At 38.1% G+C, this 22,922-nt stretch overlaps 1 protein-coding gene across 1 annotated transcript in view; it reads right to left on the minus strand.

Moving 5' to 3' along the window:
- The window catches only part of LOC106027237 (intermembrane lipid transfer protein VPS13C-like), a 130,462-nt gene that overhangs the window by 47,914 nt on the left and 59,626 nt on the right, over positions 1–22,922 (minus strand). The window contains 14 exon segments of the mRNA XM_063243363.1: positions 1,587–1,891; positions 2,376–2,543; positions 2,748–2,851; positions 4,073–4,264; positions 4,674–4,770; positions 8,312–8,371; positions 9,752–9,831; positions 11,456–11,609; positions 14,912–15,051; positions 15,686–15,764; positions 16,686–16,815; positions 19,179–19,296; positions 21,255–21,378; positions 22,282–22,418. Coding sequence (XP_063099433.1) covers positions 1,587–1,891; positions 2,376–2,543; positions 2,748–2,851; positions 4,073–4,264; positions 4,674–4,770; positions 8,312–8,371; positions 9,752–9,831; positions 11,456–11,609; positions 14,912–15,051; positions 15,686–15,764; positions 16,686–16,815; positions 19,179–19,296; positions 21,255–21,378; positions 22,282–22,418 — 1,888 coding nt within the window.

Raw genomic sequence — 22,922 nt, forward strand, 5'->3', positions numbered from 1 at the left:
AAGTTATACAGATTTACAGAAAAAAAATGAACAGTAGGAAATCACTAGTTAATGGATTACATATTGTCATCTTAGAAATAATTGTTCAAGTCACAAAATTAAAGCTTGTAAAATGGACATTCCATCAATGATACTGCAGACAGTTCTGTTCATTGATCCAGTAAAACTCTGTGATATCATTTTCTATCTTATACACTTAAATATACATGCAGTTACATAGTTTGGAGCACTTTCTTTTCCTCTCTTTTGTACCATGACTATTACACATTTTGGGTTTCATTGCTCCCACGGTTCTTATTACTTTTTTGGAAGAGAGTAAAACCAAATGTGACATAACAGAACAGAATCGGTCAAGTCAAAAGGGTGGACATAATAGATAATGTAAAAACATAATACAAGGTGATCAACAATGGTTACTATAATGCCTCCCGCTATCTCTAATAGAATTGCCTATATCATTAGACGTTAAACTATATTTACCAAACAAATGTAACTACAACAGCTTGCCCCGTCACACTGACAACAGCCTCATCATCTCTTGCTGACTGTTGATCCAGATTACAAAAGACCACATCAAAATAACTGACCTACACCAGCAAGGCTCATCCAAGGAGCACTGTGACATTCACACAATGATGAAATCGCCCACAACTCGTTTCTCAGAAGGCAGCCTCACTGCTAAGTGATGTGTGACTGTGCGTTTGTTGGTATGGAGACCAAAAAAGACAACAGTAACAGAAACATTCTCAAATCACATGTCTCACAAATTTACTCTCCAACAGTATTTTCTGCAACTGTCTTATGAGTATTACTTTTTAAAATATGGATAGTTAAATCACCTTGGATGGAATAGGTCCTGAGTTTTAATTTTTTGTGTGTCTTCATGTCTCACACAGTGTGAGCACTGAGGGTATTACTTAGAGAGCATTCAGGCCAAAAATGCTTCGGCTTAATCAAAACCCATGAGGAATCACTCAAAAAAAGAGTTGTTTCATGGAACAGCCAGATTATACCTCTCAAAACCAGCATCATTGTAAGAGACAGAAAAAGGTGCAAGAACTATTCTAGAGAAAGCATTTATCAGGAAAGAAGTTCTTCTCAGTAAGAATGGAAACAGTTATGTGTGATTCTGGAAGGGGAAGGGAAATTACTACAAACAACATCACTGCAACAACTGATATGACCTTAATGCAGACTGCACGTTAGGTAATATTACGGTGATACTATATTTTCAGAATCTCACAAATACATTGTAGTTAACGTCAAGAGAATGAATTTTCTTGTTTATAGGACACACATGGTGAAATATTTAGGGGCAAAAGGTCCAGATGTCTATTATTAAATGATTCAGCAAAAATGTTTTACATTGTAAAGATGCTATAAGTAAATGACAGCAAATGTATAACAGACTGGTGAATGTAGATGAAACATTTATGTGTACAGTCTTTATTTTTCCAGTTTTAAAAAGGAAAAAAAACCACTGATTCTGTGAAACAGCAACCTGTTGAGTATGAACTTGAATGATCATGAAATATCATAGAAAAAGTGAACCTAATACTTAAGCCCGGAAACACTGGAGAACACACCTGGACAGCTTCAGGTCCGTGAGCTGCACATCCATTCTATCGATCACAGGAGGATTTACAGACCCTTCCCCAGACACAAGACTGAACTGGTTCTGAACTCTGATCAAACCAAGGTCCACCACAACAGCGTTGCTGGAAACAGAAGACTGTGGGATGACAATAACGGGTGCTTTCAAATTAATGCTGACAGAGAAGCGCAAACTCCGCTGGGCAAGGTCTTTCACACTGGTGGCGGCCTTTTCTGCAGCCTGCGCGGTGGCTGCGCTCAGGGCCTCTTTGGCTGTCTGGAAATTGTTCAGGAAGTTCTGTAGACACAAAGGAAGTACAGAGAAACTGAAACAGAAAGCAGGCTCTCAAGAGGGACACCACCTTTTGTCTCCATGATGCTGACATCTTTTAGGACAGGTAACTTTCTGTTAAGCCTGCTGTGACCATGTTAGATGGGAGCAACTACTAACTCATCCAAGGTCACGAGCTGCCTGGCTTACACAGGGGTTACACAGGGTTACACAGCTAAGGAAAAGGAAGGACGGAAATCCATTCTCATGATTTCTGCATGGAAGAATGCGGCTTCAATACTTACTCTAACAAAAGTAACTTCAATTCAACACAAAAATCATTAAATCACTCAGATTTTAACTGTTAAGACAATTTACTTGAACCTTCATACATAACTACCACATCTAATCAAACAATATCACCTACAATGCAAGATTTGGAACACTTGCAATCATAACTATCAGCATTGTTTCCTCAGCTGAAAAACTCATATGAAAATAGCGATTTTACCAAAAGGGACACAAGGAACTTATGAAGATAGACAATCTGAATGCAGCCAACATTCAGCAACACCACGCCATCCACTTTGGACATGTCAGTGTATGAATCCCCTTCAGTCGCATCTGGGTACAAATCCAAGTTAAAACGAAAAACTTCATTTCCCATTATTGACACAGCCTGAAAAACAGAAATGTGAACATATTCTTTCTACCAAAGTAATGACAAAGTAAATTACCACTTAGAATATGGTTTATATTTATAATCTTTATAAAAAAACAAACATTTTCATGAAGTATACTTAATTTCAAATATATTACTTTAAAACTGGACTTTATATGCAATCACCAAAAAAATAGTCATCATTTATTTAGTCCAACTTACTTTGTTATGAACTGTCTTAGGATCAACATCTGTAACAATAATATTTTCCAGTCTGGCAAAAAGTGACTGCTTCCTTGACTGAAGAGAAAGGGAAGAGTCGAGGCCTGAAAAAAAAATTAATATAACTTCTATAGATCTAGAACGAATAAGATATTTATTTCTATTGTATAGTGCAATTTTTAAAATTTAGCAACATCTAAATTCCCAACTGATCAACAAGCTATATTAGATATTTTATACTTTTATAAACACTCAACTTCTAAGTTAATAAACATTAATTACCTGAATTTTCAATTCTCTGACAAAAGTACATGAGAGATGATCTCGGGATTTAGTATATCCCTTATATCTTAAACCCAGGTATCTACATGGAGACTATGGAAGTGTCACAAATCCAGTTCATTCTAGTTGATGTACTACCAGATCAGAAAGGACAAAAAGAAATCCCTACCTTTCAGGTTCTTAAATTCTTAAAGGATTTCATGAAACAGACTGAGCATATCTTTACCTTCAGCAAATGACAATACATTCTTATAACTATTAAGACCAGAGACAGAGCGAGATGCATTTCAGCAGCTTTCTCTGTAGATACTGATGGCTCACAGGCTTTCTCTCATTGAAGGGCTGCTGTGCAGAAAGCACAAATGCACAGAGCAGTACTAACCTCCATTCCATCACTACATACAGACAGATAACTACACCCATGATGAATAAGGCTGGTGAAGAGCAGGATGTTCGCAGACTGCGTGTGCAAGCCGGACTGCCACTCCTGCCACCCGTCAGCATTTCTGCGCAGATATGCACTCTTCCACCCTACACAAGCCTGGGCCAGGCCCACAGCACCAGCGCACGCCATGAAGGAGCGGCGATGCCCTTGAACAACTGTGCCCCAAGAAAAAAGCACCCGATTCAACAGTATCCTGCTGGCTCTACCCCTGCCGAAGGCCTCGTTCGTGTATTCTTTAACATTGAAAGGGAATAAATGAAAAAAGAAAAAAAAGCTCATCTTTTAATGAATTTTAACGCTGTATTTTTTACCTTGTTTTTTGTTCTGTTTTGTTTGGTGATGCATGGAATTGAACCCAGTGCCACCAACAGGCTACATTCGCAGCCTTTTTCATTTCGTATTTTTTTTGAGATGAGGTCTTGGCTAAGTCACTAAGTTACCTAGGCTGGGCTTGAACTCTAGCTCCTCCTGCCTCAGTTTTCTCAAGTATGTTACCTTCTATCTTTTTGGGGTTTTTTGGATCCATGACCCAAACTCAGGACCTTATGCTTGCCAGGCAGGCATTAGGCCACTGGGCTATATCCCCAGAACCTGTTACCTTGTATCCTGATTTCAGCAATACTGCTCTTCTCATTGCAAATGGTGACACAGAAAGCATTTAACTTGGCAAACAATCTGAAGCCAGTAACATCACTGTCTTTAGAGGATACAATCACTAAAAAGAAAATAAGAGTTATTTCACAATACAATTCAGATAATATAAATTCTATTCAAGACTTTTCTATATTAACTGAACCACAATTCTGTTAAACAGAAATATACACATACACAAGTTAAATTACAAACTTAATTTCAAATACTTCTTTTGCCTTACAAAACTAGGCTTTTTAATAGACGTTCCTTTTGCAATTTAAAAAGAAGAGTCAGTCCCCGACTTATGAATAAATTCTATTCCAGATTTGTTCGTAAGCCAACAAAATGCATCTTATAGTTCAGTCTGAATGTCAGTGAGTTGGTGACGTTCTGTAAAACAAAGTAAATAAGGACAATAAAATTCTGAATAGCTAAACAATGCACCTACAGCCACATAGTTTAAGTAGGAAGGTCAGACTCTGAACTGAGCACTTTCCTATCCGAAATCTGGGCTCTTGGCTTGTAACACCTATCTGGAAGCTGGCCTGTCCCTGGGTCAGGATGGCCTCCAAGGCCATCTGAGGGAAGGATGGTTGTCAGGTAGTTAATAGAAGAGAGAAGAGCTTGGGTTTGCAGCAACAAGTTCAAAGAGGAAAAGGCCACCTAAAAAGTTTTAAAACAAAGTTACTTTTCACTGGCAAATGCCAAGCTGCTGTATGCACAAGGGGCCTGACAGGCAGCCAGGCTTGCATCACGGCTTCGCAGCTTCCATCACTGGGAAGACAGCAGCGAGGAAAGTCATGACCCTCAAGGCAGGGGTGCAGAGAGAGAAAATTAGATGTTCTCGCTCAGTGCTCAGCGCAGATTAGGGCACAGGTCCCTAATCACTCCATTTCCCAAGCAGCTGCCCAGGGAGCATATATTCTGCTGCACGTGGCCACCTGTATTCCCAACATGCATCTTTGTACATTTCCCATTCACTACTCATCATGATCATATAACAAGTTTAAGTCAGAACCTGAAACTCCACAAGCACTACATACTACTAAATCCACAGAGGATTCCAAATGTGGCATCTGTGAGATTAACAATTGGGAGAGTTCTGTTACTAAATCATTAAAACTACAAAAATGGTCCTGTCATAAACACAGAAGAAAGTAAATGTCATAAAAGTACTACACTTTTAGAAAAATGACTCCAGAAAGCTAAGACAACAACACAAATTGCCTCAAAGAAAGTGGTTTTCTAACAGCAAGTTAAAACAAAAGCTCCTTATGGAAAAGAATCTTTCGTTTTCTCATTTCTGCATGGAAAGAAATGTACACAAACAGTATGCTTATAATTCCAGCACTCAGAGAGACTGAGGAAGAAGGGATACAAGGCCAGACACTGTCTCAAAATAAAAAATGTAACAACAGAAAAACACATGCACACATCAAAGAGGAAAGTTCACTATTAAATCAGACCCTCTCAACCCTTTTTTTTTGGTGCAACCCACAAGCACCAGCTGCCACTTCTTTAGGAGCACTTACCTCCCTCCCTGTGTCCTACACACTTTCTCAGTCCTGTATTACTTGAAGCTTACAATCCTCTCAGCTGTTTATAGATTACTGTTCCCTTATCTAAAGCATTCCCTTCTTTAGAAACAACACTGCAAGGGCTGGGGATTTAGCTCGGCGGCATAAATGTCTGCCTTGCAAGTGTACAGTCGGGATCCTCCTGCCTCAGCCACCCAACTCCTGGGATCCCAAAAACTACATCAAAAGACTACTACACTTCATCAGATTCAGCAGTGTGCCTGGATACAAAGTCAACGCTCAAAAATCAATAGCATTCCTGTACAAAAACAAAAAACTCACTGACAGAGAAATTATGGAAATAATACCCTTCACCCAAAATATGAAATATTTAGGAATTAATCTAACAAAGGATATGAAGGATCTATATATTGAAAACTACAATACTCTGAAAAAGGAGACCTAACATGGTATCAGAAAATAGGAAGCCATCCCTTCTTCTTGGATAGAAGGAATCAACACTGTGAAAATGGCCATACTTCCAAACTATTATACGGATTTAATGCAATTCCTATCAAAATACCATTAGCATACTTCACAGATGTAGAGAAAACATCCCTAAAATTCATTTGGAAACAGAAGAGACCTAGAATAGCAAAGGCAATCCTGGGCAACAAAGGCAAGACAGAGTGCATCACAATTCCTGACTTAAATTATACTATAAAGCTACTGTGATAAAATCAGCATAGTAGTGGCAAAAAAACAGACCTTAAGATCAATGGAATGGATCAGAAGATGCAGACAGAAATACAATGACACTCAGCTACCTTATTTTTGACAAAGGGGGCAAACGTTCACTGGAACATGTTCACTGCCTCTTTACTAAGCAGTGCTAGAAAAACTGGCTTTCCACATGCCAGAGACTAAAATTAGATCCGTGTCTATTACCGTGCACTAAAGTAAAGTCAAAATGGATTAAAGATCCAAATACTAAAACAGAAACACTAAATCTACTGGAAGATAAGGTAAATAGAAATCTTGAAGACACAAGGTAGGCAAAGAATTCATGAACAAAAATGCAAACTGCATAGAAGTACTTCAAAGAATCAGCAACTGGGATTCTTATCTTATTAAGAAGTTTTTACACTTCAAAAGAAATCACAGTGTGAAAAGAAAACCCATAGAGAAAAAATTTTAGCCTCCTGTCCCTCAGACAAAGGACTTACTAGAACATATAAAGAGCTGAAAATATCAGGCCCCTCAAATTCAAAGACTTAATTCAAAAACAGGCATCTGTGATGAGCATGCCCTTCTCAGATGTTGAAATACAAATGGCAAATAAATACACAAAGAAATCTTCAACATCACTGGTCATTCGAGAGATGCAAATTAAAACAACATTGAGATTACACTTCACTCCACAAAGAATGGCTGTTACCAAGAAATCAACCAATAACAAATGTCGGTAGGGAAAAAGGAACCCTTCTCCATTGTTGGTGGGAATGTAGACCAATGCAGCCACAGTGAAGATCAGTGTAGAGATTATTCAAAAAACTAGGACTGGAGGGCTCATTCAATCTAGCTATTCCTTGACTGGGTAATTTTGCAGTTTCCAGAAGAACTGAAAACATCATGTCAAAGTGGTAAATGTGCACCAATGTTTACAGCAGCACAATTTATAATTGGATTGATCTGGGAAACAACCTAAGTGTCCATTAACTGAGGAATGGATAAAAAAGATGTGGTATTTTTATAAAATGGTGTACCACTCAGCTATAAAGAAGGACAAACTTGAGGTTTTTATAAGTAAATGGATGCAACTTGAGATCAAACTCATAAGTGAAATAAACCAGACTTACATGTGTTAAGTATTGTACTGTCTCTCTTAAGTAAAACATTGAAAGGGGGTCAGGGATTTAGCTCAGTGGTGTAAGTGCCTGCTTGGCAAGTGCAAGTTCATGAGTTCGATCCCTGATACCAAAAAACAAAAACAAAAAAAACCACTGAAAGAGTAAGAAAGATCCAAAATATACAATAGATACTGAGGAAAGTGATAGGAAAAGAATCTGCTCAAAAGGAAAGAACAACTGGAATAGGTGAAAGGAGAAAACAAAGAGGGGAAAGACTATATGTACATAGACTCTTTTTTTTTTTTTTTGTCTTTTTTGAAGCAGGATCTCACTATGCAGTTTAGGCTGGCATTGAGCTCACTTTGTAGCCCAGGCTGGTCTCGAACTCACAGCGATCCCCCTGCCTCAGCCTCCCAAGTGCTGGGATTACAGGCATGAGCCACCACGCCCAGCTACGTACATATACTCTTTATATACACTCAATAGATAACTATACTACTAAACTATTAGTTTGTCCAAAAAAAGTTTGCTCTTTCATTTTTATGCCTATATCTTGTAACATGAATATCACTTTGAAGGGAACAATACACAATACATAACCACTGTTAACCTATTACTTTGTTTTGAAATTTTATATCATCATTATTCTTTGGCTTTTAAAATTTAAAAAAAGTAACAGCTTTACTAAAAATCAGAGTATTTACAAGGTTAATTTATAACTTTTATTGGTTCTTGATTATATCATCAAGTTACACAGATCCTATCCCCCCCAAAATACTAAAGATTTCCATTAATAATTATTTTCAATAGGATATATGCTTTAATAGAATTTCTTACCTTAAATGTCTGTTCAGTTTTTTCAAAAGTGGTTTGAAAACTAGGTCCACTCTTATCAGCCTAAATAAAAAATGAACAAAGGAATTAAGACCAAAGTAATTAATCCACTGTAAAGCCATGCATTTTACTGACTGTAACATGCTGTGTGTTCTCCTCTGGGAGCCCGGGAGAACAATTACTCACTTCAGGGAACCTACAGCAGGGTGTGAGAATGATACACCTTGGGAGGTAGAAGGTGCAAAGGTCATCTAGGTCATCTAGTACATTGGACACCTAATGCTGAAATCCCTTGTCCACTTCTCTGGTAAGTCTGTTTACATCTCCAGTAAAAGAAACCTCATCTTCTTAGAAATCCAATCATCAGGGTGCTCTGATTTAATGAGGTCTTTGTACTGCTTCAAGCAATCTCCCAGCCTTATTATTCACTGTATTTCTGATCCCTGAAACAAACAGTGTAACTCTAAACACAAAAGATGACCTCCCGGGGGGCCGGGGATTTAGCTCAGTGGCTTAAGCGACTGCCTTGCAAAAAAGCAATCGTGAGTTCGATCCCCGGTACCGATAAAAAAAAAGAAAAAGACAAAAAAAAAAAAAAAAGACCTCCTGTGAGTTTTCTGCCATCGCTTGTCTGCTTGCCTCTCTGCTCCCACAATGCTTTTGTTTTGCTTTATTATATTCATATTACACTACTATATAATAATCATATTGTCAACCAATCAACACATTTTAATTATTTATTTTTGTACCTCTCCCTTCTAGTTTATAATTTGCCTGCAAAACATAATGTTTGTCATCTGTGTCTCTAAGCACCTGGTAGTGTAATCCATTTAGAAACACATATAGACATTCAATAAATAATAAGTGATTAAAACAAACCTATTAAATCTTAAATGAACCTAATTTTTTCAATTACTTCAGCACTTTCCTGGTGCATTTCTTGGTCTCTTTCCAGGCCTGGGAGTTCTCTGCAGCACCTGATCCAATGTGTTTTTTTCTTTGAATGTGGCTTAGCCAAACTGTCACCTACTATACAGACAAGTGTGGACATATAATTATGCCCCTAAAGAGAGAAACAGTGCCTCCTTCCGCCCAGGCTTCTGCATTTGAGAATAAGAGGTCAGCAGCCTTCTAATAGCTCTTCACTTAGTGAAAGAGAAACAAGGTGTTTACGTGCAAAAAGAAACAGTTAAAAACTAACCTACCACCCAGAATGATTAGTAACACACTGTCCTGTCCACTTCCCAGGGGCACAGTCCAGACTAGTGCTGGCAAATCAAAGACAAAAGATGCTAATGTAGAAGTTGTTCTTTCCTAAACAAAAATCTCAGTATTCAGGTTTAATTGCACTTAATTGGCATTCTGCCATAAAGAAGTGGGTTTTGGGGTGCAGTCTGAGCTCTCATCTCTCCACAGGTTCTCCAGCACTGCCATGGTCCTTACCTTAATATACTCTACTTTTAAAAGATCTGACCCAGGTTTGTCAGAAGAGCTAATCAAGTGAAGGGGCTTTTTTCTTGATCCTACAGAAAAAAAAAAAACCATTTTCAAACAAGTTGCTTCTAGAACTTGCTAGACACTTCTTTATAAAAGCTGCTAATTAAGCTTCAAAAGAATACCTGTGTATATTTTCATGGTTATTAAATACTAAAACCATCACTCATGGAGAAATAAGCCACTCCAAGTTCTTGCCTTAGGCATCTAATTTACTTTAAAACATGTATTTATTTTCAGTTGAATTCACATCTGTTCAAAACTAATCAAAGCTTCTTTAGATATTTTTAAGGCCACATGTTCATTAGTAAGGCAGCAGAACAGACTACAGGTGCCAGCATCAAGAAATATCAATTCCAGCTCACCTCTATCCTTCTGACTTAAACTACCAGACATATTTTTCAACAATGTAACGAACAAGTTGGATGGGATTCTGTTGTGTCTAAAATTCTATGAAAGAACTTTATATAGAGAGAACTTTGTGTAGACTGGGAGAAGAGAATTTCAAGAGAAGCAAACTGCAATGCTTCCTGTAAAGTTTAAACACAAGCAGCCTCCACCCCTGCACCTGGGCCAGGGAGCAGCTCGCACGCAGGCCCTGGGAAGGGAGCAGCCGCCCACCGCCCACCTGACCACTGGACTTCTACTCCTGCTTCCCCACCGCACAGGGCATCTTTCTCCCGAGTCCTAATCCTCCATGACGACAAAACAGCCTAGAAAATTTATCATCTACATTTCCCTCTTTCTTTCTGTAAATTCTTTCTTTCTGTACAAAAAAATAGTAACGTAAAATATTTCTTTTCTAAATTGAGGCTGATTTCAGTTACAAATACTCTCAAATTATAAAACCCAGGCCTCTATATTTGACTGAAGCACTAAAGAATTTTAATTATCGTACATTTTATTCCTTCATGCCTCAAATATCTGAGGTCACAAGATAAATACTGAGATGAATAAAGTTGTCGAGCTTCTAAGAGAGTGAACTTCGTATTCTCCCATTTTTATTTTTAACTGGAGCTTATGACATGTGACCACTACTGCACAGAAAGCCTGGGACCTGCCAGGCACAGCTGTTGTAATCCCAGCCCTCAGGAAGCAGTGTTGGAGGATCACCATGAGTTTGAGGTCAGCTGGGGCTAAATTAGCAAAATTCAAGACCAGTTGCCTTACATAGTAAGACCCTGTCTCAGAAAGAAAAAACAAAGGGGACCCTCAACATGGTAGGATCAGAGACAAACTCTCCAGTCTTCTAGCCATAAATACATGACATGAAGGAAGCTACTGAATTCTTCTCTGACCCTTTTTGTCTGTCCCTGTGTTTGCTAAGGAGAGTTACACAAAGGCAGAGGTAACAAATCAGAGTAGCTGAGAACAGCAACCCCAGACTGCTAGCCTGCCGGACTGCCAAGATTTCATTCACGGCTCTGCTACTCCTTGTTAGACCAAGGGTAAATTTTATAAGAAATCTATACCTTAGTTACATAAAACTACCAACAGTAACACTATGTTATTATAAGATTTAAATGAATTGTTATTTGTAAAGTGTTTTGAACAATGTTTACTCTTGTTTATAATAGATACTATCATAGAAATAAAAGTGTTTTAGATGCTTAAAAGTGCTACTTTTATCACTTCCATTTTTAGGAATATTACCTTGAATTTCATGGTAATCCAAGCTGATCTTCTTTAAATTAGACACCACAGTTAGGTCGAAAGTTCTCACTGTGGCCTCTGTTCCTAACTGAGTAACATTAAATACTAGAATTGTATCTTCTTCTTTCTGTTGTTTAGTAAATTCCAAAATTACCTAAAAGAATTAGCATAGCCAAGTGAAAAGTTGACAAAAGTTTAAGTCATACTTCAAATAAAAAACAAAGTCTTTCTCCATACACATCACCATGAATACAGTTAAAACTTTGCTCAGACCCCTTTCCCACCATAAAGTTATTTAATGTTATAAATTATCATTATCAAGAGTATAAATTCCTGTATAAAAGATTATGGTGAAATTTAACATCTTTTGTTGACTTTTTTAAGTTTAGAAAAATTTAGAATTTATGAAGTCTTCCTTAATATTTTCTCAAACTAAAATCACATTTGGTGATAACAGAAGCTATTCAAGTAAAAATTTATGACAAGAAAGTCAGGCGGCGGGCATATGCCTGTAATCCCAGCACTCAGGAGGCTGAGGCAAGAGGATTGCCAATAGCTCAAGGCCAGCCTGCACTACAAAGCAAGACCATGTCTACAAAACAAAAACAAGAGAAAAAGTTATGACGAGAGTGCTTGTTATCATATTACTTAAGTTAATTGTGGAATGGCAGCTGATACATTTAGATAATAAAAAGCAAAGCATGGTATCTTTTAAAAGATATAAACTCCCTCTTTTTATTTATTTATTTATTTATTTATTTTCCCCCAAAATTCTTTAATACACTCTCCAAAAGACAGAGGTCTGTGCTGCTTCCTCCTGAACCTGGACAGCTGTGAATGCCTCAATCAATAGAGCGCAGAGGACTCTGGTAACACAAAGGGCCTGGGAAAGCTGACAATCACCATGGGAACCTGGAGAGTCAAGCCCAGATAGCAGCCAGCCCTCAGCCTCCGCCAGCCTCCGCCAGCCTCCGCCAGCCTCCAAGGGAACCAAAGGACCTGCACCCCAAGGCTTCCAGTGACTGAAGCCCCAGGTAACACCTGATCAAAGACAACAGGCAAACCCAGAGTAGTCCAGCTGGGCTTTTTGGTACTCCTAACCCACAATGCATGAGCAAACAAAAATAGCTGTCTTAAGCAGCTAAGCGTGAGGGTAACTTGATAAACAGCAATGGTAGCCAGTAAAATAGAAAAACTATGGAAAAGGCACACTAATATTAGCAGGTGGTATGATTATGTACTTAAGAAAAATCAAGCCAAAAGCAACCAAAAACAGAAGATAACAACAAGATAATACAGTAAGTAAAGTTCAGCACACACTTTATATACAAAATAAGCTTCCTACGCATTATTTAAACAAAAGCAATGAAATCGTAAATACATAAAACATGGGGCCAGGAATATAGCTCAGTGGCACAGGGCCTGCCTTGACAAGCATAAGGTCCTGCGTTCGATTCCTGGGACCCACAAAAGTAAAAGGGGGAAAATATATACATTTAATATATACATACATATATATATATATGTATATATATATATAAACATAGGTTATATATATATATATATATACATATATATATATATACACATACATACATAGATTTTATATATATATAAACATGGGTAAGTATTTTGTGAGAATTTTCTAGGCATACACTAAAACTGGGTCATAAAGAAAAACACTGATAGATTTCACTATAGAAACCTTTTTAAAAAGTTCTACTGGGAAAAGTATTCCAAACAGCATTATTCTTTTTCCTTCAAAAGTTCTGTTTTCACCTCAGTTCATTCAATAGTCAATGAAGTATTTATTGCATATCATGTACCATGCATGTATCAGGCTGTCCCAGGAGCTAAAAAGACCAAGGTTAAGCAGGCAGACATAGTTCTTGCCCTCATGTGCCCCACATGCCAGAGAGAGAAGGAAAAGGAACACTGCTCTCTTGAGGTAGTCAGGTCTTCCCAGTAAGGAGACACATACAAGCGCTTGAAGCACACAAGAACCAAGCCATGCTAGGAAAGTGTCCCCAACCAAAAAATGGCAAGCAGAGAAAGTTCTGGTGCACATATGTGAGAAAAAACACATTTAGTAGACTTGGCGGTGCAAGGACTTCGCTCCCCACCCATTTCCAACATCAACACCGATGTCTGGTGGAGGACGGCACCGCACTCACTGGAGGAATGCAAGAAACGCAACTGCAACAGAGGAAGCAAGCAGAAAACAGTGGCCCAAACAGGCAGGCGGGTGATCCCTGCAAGGCCTTGCAGGCCACAGGAAAGCACAAGTCATCACTGAGCCAGGGGAGGGCACGAACAGAGCAGCGCCAGGACGCGGCCTCCGTGTTAAAAGGGTCGCTTTGGCTGCCGTATGGATAACAGAGCAGCGGTCAGGAAGCTGCTGCAAAGATACAGCCCGGAGATGAAGAGGACAGGACATAGAGCAGCAGTGGGGGAGAGCAAGTATGTGAGTGCAATAGAAAACAAAGCTGAGAGGTCTGCTGCTACTGGGGGTCAAAGAGGAAGAGGAAGACAGCAGGCTAAAAAGGCCAACGCATCTCACTTCAAAACAAATACCAGCAATGCTTGGTCCGCATGCACAAGTCAAATCAGTGACATTTCTCAGATCTGTAGCTGTAAACACCGCACCCCGAGATGAACAATCTGTACTTATCAAAGAAAACATGTATATGAAATTTTAAACAGATTGTGTCCTTGCTAGTGTACATTCCATTTTCATCAAGAAACTATATACCATGACCATATTTCCAGGTTTCCTTTTACTACATGACTTATTTTTTGGACCATTTTGAGACAGGGTCTCGCTAAGCAGTACAGTCTGGCCTTGAGCTCACTTTGTAGCCCAGGCTGCCCTTGGACTTGCGGGATTCTCTTGCCTCAGGCTCCTGCGTGCTGGGATTACATTTGTGTGCCACCACACTCAGCTTACTAGATGACTTTTAAAGGGCAGAAAAAGCATGCTGGAAATTTAGGATGTTTACATTTTTCCAAACTATAAATATGACAATGAGCAACTATTATTTAACTCACAAATGAAAGTTAAAAAAATAAGCTGAACTTTGTGACACATGCTGGTAATCCCAGCTACAAAGGGGAATCCAAGGTCAGAAACAGCCTGGGCAACTTATCAAGACCTTGTCTCAAAATACAAACAAAAAAGAGCCAGGGAAGTAGCTCTATGATTCCTGGATTAAATCTCCAGTACCACAAAAAAAAAGTCAGAAATTGTCTGAAAAAACACAAATCCTAATTAAAAGCTCTGAGCTCTTCCAAAATAGATCAAACCACAAGTCATCCCTATTTAAAAAAAAAGAAAAAAAAGACTTTCATTGTTTTGACATGGTGTGTGGGGGTACATTTTCCTAACCTGATGTGTGGTCTACCATGAAACAGTTTAATGATGACAAGAATACATTCATAGACAAAAAGTACACATACTTCTTTAACTTCAAACTTGAGCAGAAGATTAACGAGGGCCTCGTTCGGAACCTCCGCAGCCTTTCGGGGTTCGGAGCCTGGCGCACCTCTAGGCACCTGGAAGGCACCGTCTTCAGCGTCGAAATACTCATCGTCAGACTCTAGAGTAGAAAGACATCCACTAAACACTGCACAAAGCACTCAAGCCCAAGTCCTCTCAGGCAAAGTTTATGCATTAGATGTAACTCTACATTCACACTCAAAACTGCCCCAGAGCTTTTATCAAGTCCCACGAGGTGACTCAGTTAGGCACGTGATAATCAAATTTGAAATCAAACAGCACTACAATCTTTCCTTCAGTGACTTCATTTTTGGCTTAGTTCACTCACTGAGTACTCCATGAAATAGTTACTGACCCATCTACCATGTTCCAAGCTGTGTCAGCCACCAAGAACTTAAGAGTGACCAGAACAGACATACTTATTATCTCTGCCAAGCTTATGCTCTAGCTTGAAATCTCAAAAGATCAACTAAGCATGGCTACGGAAAAGGATCACACAGAGATCAGATCATCAAGTAGCTTACTTAGAACCTGAAGTAAAAATTGTTGACCACCAAAAGGGCTTTAGTAAAGAAACCTGACCTTCCAAACGTAAATAACTGAAGGCACACTGTTAGGTAACAGCACGAGAACCAGAACCAGCAGACTGCTGTAATGCACTCCTAACACCTCTGCTTTTCTGAAAATGTTATTGTGATAAAGATAATTTAGAAACACACTTTTACACTCCTTACCTGAATCCATTTCACTCAGCAATAATGAAGTACCAAGGAGAACTTTTGTCCCACTTGAAGCAACAGGAACTGACGATACCTAGCAAAGTACACAGAAACAAAAACAAAATATGAATTTCACAGGATTAAATACACACGAGACTGAAAACTAACAAAGTTCAGAGATGGAAAAACTCATACACGCCATATATAAATCTTCCAACAGAATACATGACATCCAGACACGGGGACACGTGCCTATAATCCTAGCACTCAGGAGGCTGAGGCAAGGAGATTGTTGTGAGTTCGAGGCCAGCCTGAACTATACAGCAGGATACTGTTTTTTAAAAAAATTTTAAATAAAAAAGGAAGGATAAATTCTGTAACTGAATAATAGTTGAAATTTACAAATTAAGATTGTCGTCATGTTTAAAAGATAAAATTATGTATAACTCTAGCAGATAAGGTGATTCATTAATGTTTATCATTTAGCTGCTGTGAACATCAGAGGTCCCTAGAAAATGAGTTCAGCATCAGATGATTCTCTCAAAATGTGTTTCTAAGTAAGCAAAAATCCAACATTTCTTCTGTGTGTTTGGGGTGGAGAGGAGGGTTTTCACTAGTAGTTCACGCTGGCCTTGATCTCATTATGTAGTCCAAGCTGGCTGTGAACTCAGTGATCCTCCTGCCTCTGCCTCACAAGTGCTGAAATTACAGGTATGTGCCACCATGCCTGGCCCAACATTTCTTTTATGCTATGAAAATTATTTCAATTAAAGTGACTCAGAACTTTAAAGTCCAACACAAAAGGAAATTTTATCCCCATTATTTTATTTGCAACATTTCTAAGATGATTTATATTTCTAATTTTATTTAAAGTATGTTTTCTATTTTATTTTCCTTTCCTGTATTTTTGGTTCTTTCAAGCATAAAGTTTGCCCTAAAACTGCCTTCCGACTGCTACTCTATTACAGCAGTTGTCTGAAAACAGAAGATTGAATATTTGTGTCATACCCATTACCTGTCTCTCTGGAGATTGAGTTGATGATTTCTGTGGCAAAGGTATACTGTTAATCAAACACAGCACATCTTTCATCTTCTGGTCTGAAATCCTCACATGCATCAAAGGAAGTCCTCCTGATGCTTTAAATCTAAAAACACAATTCAGCCGTAAGATTTCAGGATCAGCCAGCCTCTCCATCAGTACTGCAGAGGGGGAAGGAGCTGCAGAGTCGGGTTACTGTAGACAAGTTCTAATCCAATCCCCGGCTTGTGCTGACAATACTGTCAGCCAACTGGGATTCTAAGTCAGGTTTCCAGGTAATTTAATTAATTTAAGGATACCTGGTAATTTAATTTCCAGGTATCCTTTTTTAAGCAGCCAAACTTTTAAAGGTTTTTACAAAGCCTAAACATACTAAACAAATTCTCTTTTTAAAACCAAAACCGCCATGTATACTTTATTTCCAAATATCCAAGATTTCTCATCATTAGTGGAAAAGAGTATCTATCCTGTCACTATCTCCTTGTCTCTTATTTATTTTAACAGAGCACTTGGGAGCACTTCACAAGTCATATACGGATACACTAGCTCATCTCACATCCCTGGCTGCAGTGTAAGTTCCCTGAGGCCATCTGTCCATCTGTCCACACTGTGTCACAGGCCTGCTGTCCTCAGCAACTGGCCCCACAGCTGTTCCCTGCACCCACCCCAGTCTGCCTGTCTCCAACACACTGTGCAGCCACTGCCGCCATAAAACTCTTTTAAGTTATCCCTGGCTTCCTGGCTGGGCTGTGAATAGCCGGGCTTACAGATGCCTACCTGCAGGTGGGCTTTTAGGGTCAGGATAAAGGCAGCAGTGGTTAGAGGGAAACTCATAGCGCTACATGCCTACATGAGCAACAAGGCTCAAACGAATGACCTCAACTACTACCTCAAGAAAATGCGAATGAAAGGGCAACAAAACTCAAAATACGCAGGAAAAAAGAACAGCAGTAAACATCAGGGTAGAAATGAGGACCAAAAAAAGGCAAAAACAGAAATCAACTTGAGAAAATATTTGAAATTAAAAAGAAGGTTAAGAAAACTCATAAATCTCTAGCAAGACTTGTAGGAAAAAAAAAAAAAGAGGGAGAGAAAACTCAAATCACTAATACCAGAATTGAGAGAGATAACATGACTACAGATTATTAATGTATTAAACAAATAAGAAAATACTATAATTTTATGCTAATAAACCAAACAACAAAGATAAATTTCTTAAAATCATGTAAAATATTTGCAACACTCAAAGGATGATTCAAAACAATCTGAATACATGTGAATCTCTATAATAAACTAAATTTATAGTTTAAAACCTAGAAAAAAAAGAAAAACTCCAAGTGCTGACGGCCATTCTAACGTCTTTTTCTAACGTCCCCTTGGCCAACTCCACATGAATACCCATGGGCTGCAAGAAACACGCAGCCGATGGGTGGGAAAATAGACACTTCTTCCTCTTTAAAAAAAGATTTTAAAATTCTTCCAAACATAGAAAGAAAGAGAGAGAGAGAGAGAGAGAGAGAGAGAGAGAGAGAGAGAAGAAAGAAAACTGATTTCTATGTAACATTTCCCACATAGCCAATATTACCCTAATATCAAAACAAAAAAGAAAAGCATGGATCAATATCCCTCATGAACACAGATACAACACTTGTTAACAAAATTTTTGCAAATTATTCCCCATGATATTTTGAATATTACCAAGTAAGGTTTCTCTAGTAAGACAGTTGGTTTAACATCTATCTGGTAAAGAGTATGAAGGAATTGCTGATACATACACCAACGTGAATGAATCACTAATTATGTTCAAAGAGATCAAACAAAAAATTAAAAATCTATGTTTTCATTCATATAAAATTCTAGAAAGTTCTAACAAATCCCCAGTGTCAGAAAACAGACCAATGTTGTCCAAGGATTGGTTGAGGGGGAGAGGAATTAGACAGGGAAAGGAAGGGAAGGAGGAAATACCAGAGTTCAAGGAAACTTTTGGAGGTGATGGATGTGTTCATTACTTGCCTGTGAAATTTTCACGGAGATACACACATGTCAAAACTTACCAAATCATACACTTTCAACGACTCAGCCTACTGAATGCCAACCATATGTCAACAAAAATGTTTTTCTAAAGGGCAGTTTAACTGACCAAAATTCAGTTTTAATTTTTATCCTCTTAGATTTTTTAAAGATTTCAGGTAGTTTCATGGTGAAACATGTTTCTGGAGGCTTTACCTCATTAATAATGCACCTTGAAAGAGCTATAATGCACCTGAAAGCCATTTAAAGACACAGATCACCTAATTTTATACTGTCTAAAAGTCTAGATAAAACTTCTCAAAAGGTTACATATAATTCAAATTATCATTTCTTTAAAATGTATTTTAATTTTCTGTCTCCCACAGAAATCTATCCAGTAGCTGATATGGACAGCATTCACTTTGTTGGTTTCTGAAACAAAAGAAACCCACGCATTACCTGGCCATTCTCGTGTCCTTCTCTACCATCGCCTTGGCTAGCTCCACATGAATATCCATGGGCTGCAGTATATGCATAGTGGACGGGTGCTGAAAACGGTACTTCTTCCAGTTTTCCCCTTCAAAAAAGGAGTTTAAATTAATTTTAATGCATTATCGACTATTCTGCAGAAAACTTTTAGTAGAAAATAGTGAAGAGACAGAGTCAATGCTCACTTTTAATTCTTTCATTATACAGGATATTTTTGCTGTACTGGGGATCAAACTGAGGGCTTCACACATGCGAGGCAAGCACTGTACCACGGAACTAGGGTAACCTGTATTTTAAACATAGGCTCACAGAGACTGTGATATAAAGATAATTCTATATACTTTTTGAAAATGTTTATATGACAATGCTTGCATTTCAAAGCAAGCATAGGGGGCTCAGTGGCCTAAGTGCCTGCTTGGCAAACACAAGGTTGTGAGTTCTACTTCCGTTACACACACACACAAAAAAAAAAAAAAAAACCAAGAAGGGGGGAAAAAAACAGGAATTACCTCAATTCCAGAGTTAGCAATCAAGATAGGTAGCTATGGTAAAAAGTAGGGGAAAAAAGCACAAAAGGGTGGGGGTAAGGTTGATGGAATTCCTAAGAGCAATAATTACATTTGCTTCACATATGATGGCAGAGAAAAAGTTTTGTAATGCAAGATTTTATGATAAAAACATCGGATAATGGACTGGGGATTTAGTTCAGTGGCATAAGCGCCTTCCTGACATGCACCAAGTTGTGAGTTTGATCCCTAGTAGCAAAAAAAAGTGTGATAATCACTTTTTCAAGAAAAGAAAATCTTAAAGATAGATTTCCCAATGGCTGTCTTGTACATGTCTTCCTGATGGCAATGTGGAGCACGTTTTGTCACTTGTACTTCAACTGTTTGTAAATACATACTCAAAAAGGGAAGTTTAATGGTTTGTGTATTTGCCTTACAGGAACTAACAGGCCCTTAGTGTACAAAAAACTCACTCTTATAGATTGTACACTGTACTCCGTAATTTTGCCTGTACTTTTCTCCGATGATCTATCACAAAGTGATATACAAAGATATTTAATAAATACTTAGTGTCTGTAAAACTAGAGAAAGTATAAATACCCGAAGCCTTTACTCATGGGATAGAGAATACACCACATCTGTTTTGTTCAATTTTATTGTAACTGATGATATAGGCAATTCTTTTTAAGATAGCAAGAGGCATTAAGGGTAACCATTGTTGATCACCTTGTATTTTGTTTTTACATTATGTATTATGTCCATCCTTTTGATTTGACTGACTCTGTCCTATTATGTCACATTTGGTTTTACTTTTTTCAAAAAAAAGTAATAAGAACAGTGGGAGTAATAAAACCCAAAATGTGTAATTGTCATTGTACAAAAGAGAGGAAAAGAAAGTGCTCTACAGGACATAACTGCATGTATATTTAAGTGTGTAAGATAGGTAACCATATTACCGAGTTTTATTGGATCACTGAACAGAACTGTTTGCAGTCTCACTGTTTGAATGTCCACTTTATATGCTTTAATTTTGTAACTTGAACAATTATTTCTAAGATGACAATATGTAATCTATTAACTAGTGATTTCCTGTTTTTTTCTGAAATTCTGTATAACTTGTACCCTTTTTCTGTTTTTTTCTCCTTAAATAAAATTAAAAAAAAAGATAAGTAACATATATAATAATAAAGGCAACATGGGAAAATGACATCAAAACATTCCAAAAAGCATCAGGACAGAGGAACCTGAACCAATCACAGCTTCCATTTTGGATTCTGAACTGTTTTACATCATATTGCAAAAATACAATTTGTGAATTGACTAGGTTCAAACACCACCCTAAGATGAATTGGCAAATACTGTTTCAGTTTATAACTGACAGTGGTTTGCATAATATGCTTCTATATGGTTTTCTTAAGCACCAATAGTTATTTGTGCAAAATCGTTATAAAGGTTTATATATGCACATGAACACATACATGTATCTGACTTAAGCCATTCACACTAATTTCAGTATTCTGAAAGTTGATCAGTGCTATACCTGCTCTTGCAAAGAGTAGTTGCACACTCTTTATTTCAACATCAAACTTGTCATATGCTTTATCCATTATTTCTTCCAAAGATGAACTGGTAGTCTTCTGTAGACCTTGACTTTTACTGTTGAGCTAAAATGAAGAAAAAATTTTTGATTTTTTTTACACAACAGAATGTACACAAATCAACATATTTTAGTTGTGTGTTTTCCCAAAACTTAAATAAATGAGACTGTCCTTAAGGCTCTGCACCTCCCACCACCCTACACCAGGAACAGCAGGGCTTTACTCCTTCTCTCCACTGTTCGGTGATAGCAATTAGCCCATGAGAAATTAGTATCTAGTTCTACTTCCTTTTCCCCCTTCCTAGCCGAAGCAAAGACTTATTTCTGAAAGTTTTATCTTTCTTCCAGAGGTTGAGATTCCATGAGAGTCAAACACCAAAATCTATGGGTTCTTTTGTTCTACTTAGTTACTGGCAGTGATTAAACAAATATATACATACAGTCTCCTGTAAGCAAAATACATAAGCAACATGCAACACTGCATAATTAATCTCGAGAAACCATGAAAACTAACACTGTTCCTCCCCAATTAGGAAAACACAAAAGCAATCCCATCATCAATGTGAAATCACCTACTACTGATTAATAGTGCTATTTAACCGTTATATAATGCATATACTGTAATGTAGGCAAGCACCAGGGAACTACACTCACACTCATACTGAGTAATCTAGACTAACCTTGACAAATGCTAAGAAAGTCTTAGTTTAGTTTAAGTGAACTCTGAGAAGTTTCACTTTTTATGGTAGAAACCTAATTGTGGCATTATCAGAAAAGACTTCAGATTTGTCCTTAAGTCAAACACTTTTCAAGTCTCAATATTATGTTTGTTTAAGTCCTGAAGAAAAAAAATGGAAGATGAAATGGTTAGGCTGAAATATGTAATAAAGAAAATATGGAAAGAAGAGCAGGCTATCAGTTAGTGAGCTACCAAGCCTGTCAAAGCAGACAGAAGTGTGCATACACCTACCTGAAATGTACCAAAATCTAAAATGAGAAGATTTGACTTTTCATGGTGGAAGCCTGTCTGTGGAACTATTAGATAAGAAGGCTTCAGATTTATCCTTAAATCAAGAACTTTTCGAGTCTCAATTATATGTGTAAGTCCTGAAGGAAAAGAAAAGGAGACGGTGAAATGTATAATCACACTACTAACCAGACTAACAGATTCACTTGAAAGGCACTGAGGAGGGCAGCAAGCTCTCATAAGTCAGATTCTCAGCTGAGGTGCAACCTGCACACAGTCAGTGAAAGTAACTGTCTCACAGCGGAGCATAGTCAGCTCAGTACGAGTCCAGTGCTAGAGTTCTCTATGGAGAGAGAATGAGCAGGTAACACACTTGGCATGAGTAGAGGCCCCGTCACACAGAAGCGTCCATCCTGAAAACCAGCATCCTGCGCTGCGTGGACTGCAGCTTCCCAGAGCAGATGGAGGGTGCCTCCATCTCAAGCTCCTTCCGGGCAGGGTCCTGGACATAGAGCAGGTGGAGTCATCTGCACTCCCTACCGTTCTCCTTGTCCAGCCTAGAATGGATGTTTCAGCTTGAGTTGCCTTGGTACTTTTGTCTTTTCTTTTTTGCTTTTTAGGTTTTTAAAAAAAATTTTTTTTGG

Source organism: Cavia porcellus, unplaced genomic scaffold (genome assembly GCF_034190915.1).
Source record: "Cavia porcellus strain 051 isolate PalLab524CR breed Dunkin Hartley unplaced genomic scaffold, mCavPor4.1 scaffold_38, whole genome shotgun sequence".
In the NCBI taxonomy this organism is placed as follows: Eukaryota; Metazoa; Chordata; class Mammalia; order Rodentia; family Caviidae; genus Cavia; species Cavia porcellus.